The 1,785-nt window shown below is 50.3% G+C and overlaps 1 protein-coding gene across 1 annotated transcript; it reads left to right on the top strand.

The window, feature by feature from the left end:
* Positions 1-57: 57 nt before the first annotated feature.
* EMH_0080730 (SAG family member) lies at positions 58-1,079 on the top strand (the record flags this gene model as incomplete). The annotated part of the gene is made up of 4 exons (XM_013500292.1): positions 58-166; positions 235-398; positions 480-880; positions 971-1,079. The coding sequence occupies 4 exons, from the start codon at positions 58-60 to the stop codon at positions 1,077-1,079; spliced, it is 783 nt and encodes a 260-aa protein (XP_013355746.1).
* Positions 1,080-1,785: the final 706 nt, after the last annotated feature.

The following is a 1,785-nucleotide window of genomic DNA, read 5'->3' as shown; positions in this document are numbered from 1 at the left end:
ATATAGTGTAGCGTTGAGTAGGTTTCCCAGTAATAAGTGCTCTTCACTGCTTGGACCATGCCCTTGGATGACAAGAACCCATCAGCTGACAAGGCCCCCATAGTGTGCCCTAGAGAGCATACCCACACGAATGATCTTGCCATCCCGCGAATTCAAAGGTTTCCATGTAACATTTTTTTGATTGCAAGGGATCCGTTACACATACGCGGTAATTTGGTATCTTTGCTGCAGGAGATGAAGGAAAGTGCCTCGACGAGGTCAATGCTGCTCGCGTGGCAGCTGGCCTCGGCGAACTCACAAAATCAGTTGAATCAACACACAGGCTGCCTAAAGAAGGCAGCCCTGAAGGAGACGCAAATGAATGGGCCTGGAAACCCGTGTGCGAAGCCTTGATTCCAGTAGGTCGTTTACATCTCTAACTGCCCTTCAAAGGGAACTTACTGTTTGCCGGTGTTTGTCTATTCTCCTGCTGCCTGCAGACCAAGACAAAATCAAGAAGTGCCAGAAATTCTGATGTGACTAAGTTCCAGAGCGGCACATACGCATATCTTCCGATTGACGATCCCGATTCCGTTGACTGCAAGGCCGTCGTGGATAAGTGGAAGGACGCCTACAGCAACTTTGATGGATTGCCTCCGGCTAACAAGAAAGACGAGCCGCTTTACGACAATCAGGAGAACGTGTCTTTCGTGGCCCTGTACAACCCTACAGAGAAAGCTACTGCAGATTGCCGTGTCGTCACCTGCACTAAAAAGACGCCTGCAGCGGCCGGTTTCAAAGCAGCAAGAACCGATGGGTCAACAACGGAAACGGGCTCCGCTTTGATTTGCATGACCGTGCCCGATGTGCTTCTCGAGGAAGGAGGAAAGGCCCCTTTCACGTGAGTTCTTTCACTCTCCGCGTCTTCCCGCTTTCCTTGTATTCTCTTTCCAGATAGGATTGTTTTTGTTTCTCGGTGTGTGTTCTGCAGAGAGGAGCAGTGGGAACAGATCGTGACCGCTCTCGAAGGCTCTGCCTCGGCTGTTGCACCCGGTGTGGTCGGTTTTGCATTGGCGATCGTTGGCCTCACCATGCTGTGAAACGACAGCTTTTTAAGAGAGGGATGATCCAAGAGGCTTTTATTCTAGGGCTTTGGGCTTAAGGAGTTTCGCTACCTGCTGAGGTGTAGAATCCCGCGGATCACGTAGTGCACACTCGATGCAGATGAGAAACTCTCGGGTGAGGAGAGCGTCAGGGAAGAGGTGACTTCTGGCGGACCACTTAACTAGCGCAAAATAGTGGTAAAGGCCCGATTATACAGTGCTCGATGGGCTTTTTCGTGTACAGAGACAAATTATGTTTTTGCCTCTTCCTCTGCTCTGCCGGTGGAGCCGCTGGGTTCCACCATCAGGGCAGACGTGGCTGGGCGGCGAACGGTTCAGCTCGCAAGTAATCCTTGGCGGCTGTAGAGTGAATGTCCGTCGAATTCAACTCAAACTCAGGTATTTAGAGAGTTTGGGCGTACATCTTTTATGGCGATTCAACCGAGGTAGTCCTGTTACCATGGGAGAAACTTGTGTCGCTGACCCTGGCGATATATTGCTGCCTCTAAATTTCTTTCCCGTGTCGCGAAACTGTGAGCCCCGCTGAACTGACAACAGGATTGTAGTGTCTTTTCCTTTAGCTGTTGCAAAAGCATGGGCTAGTCTAAAAACTACGCGAGTCTCTGAAAGCAAGCTGATACAATGGCTTTTCACAGGTGTCTACAAAAGCATTTGGGACAACGACGCAGCAAGTGACTAATGT

This window comes from Eimeria mitis, genomic scaffold, assembly GCF_000499745.2.
Source record: "Eimeria mitis Houghton genomic scaffold, Emh_scaff5237, whole genome shotgun sequence".
Taxonomy (NCBI): domain Eukaryota; phylum Apicomplexa; class Conoidasida; order Eucoccidiorida; family Eimeriidae; genus Eimeria; species Eimeria mitis.
This window is presented reverse-complemented; position numbering and strand designations above follow the sequence as displayed.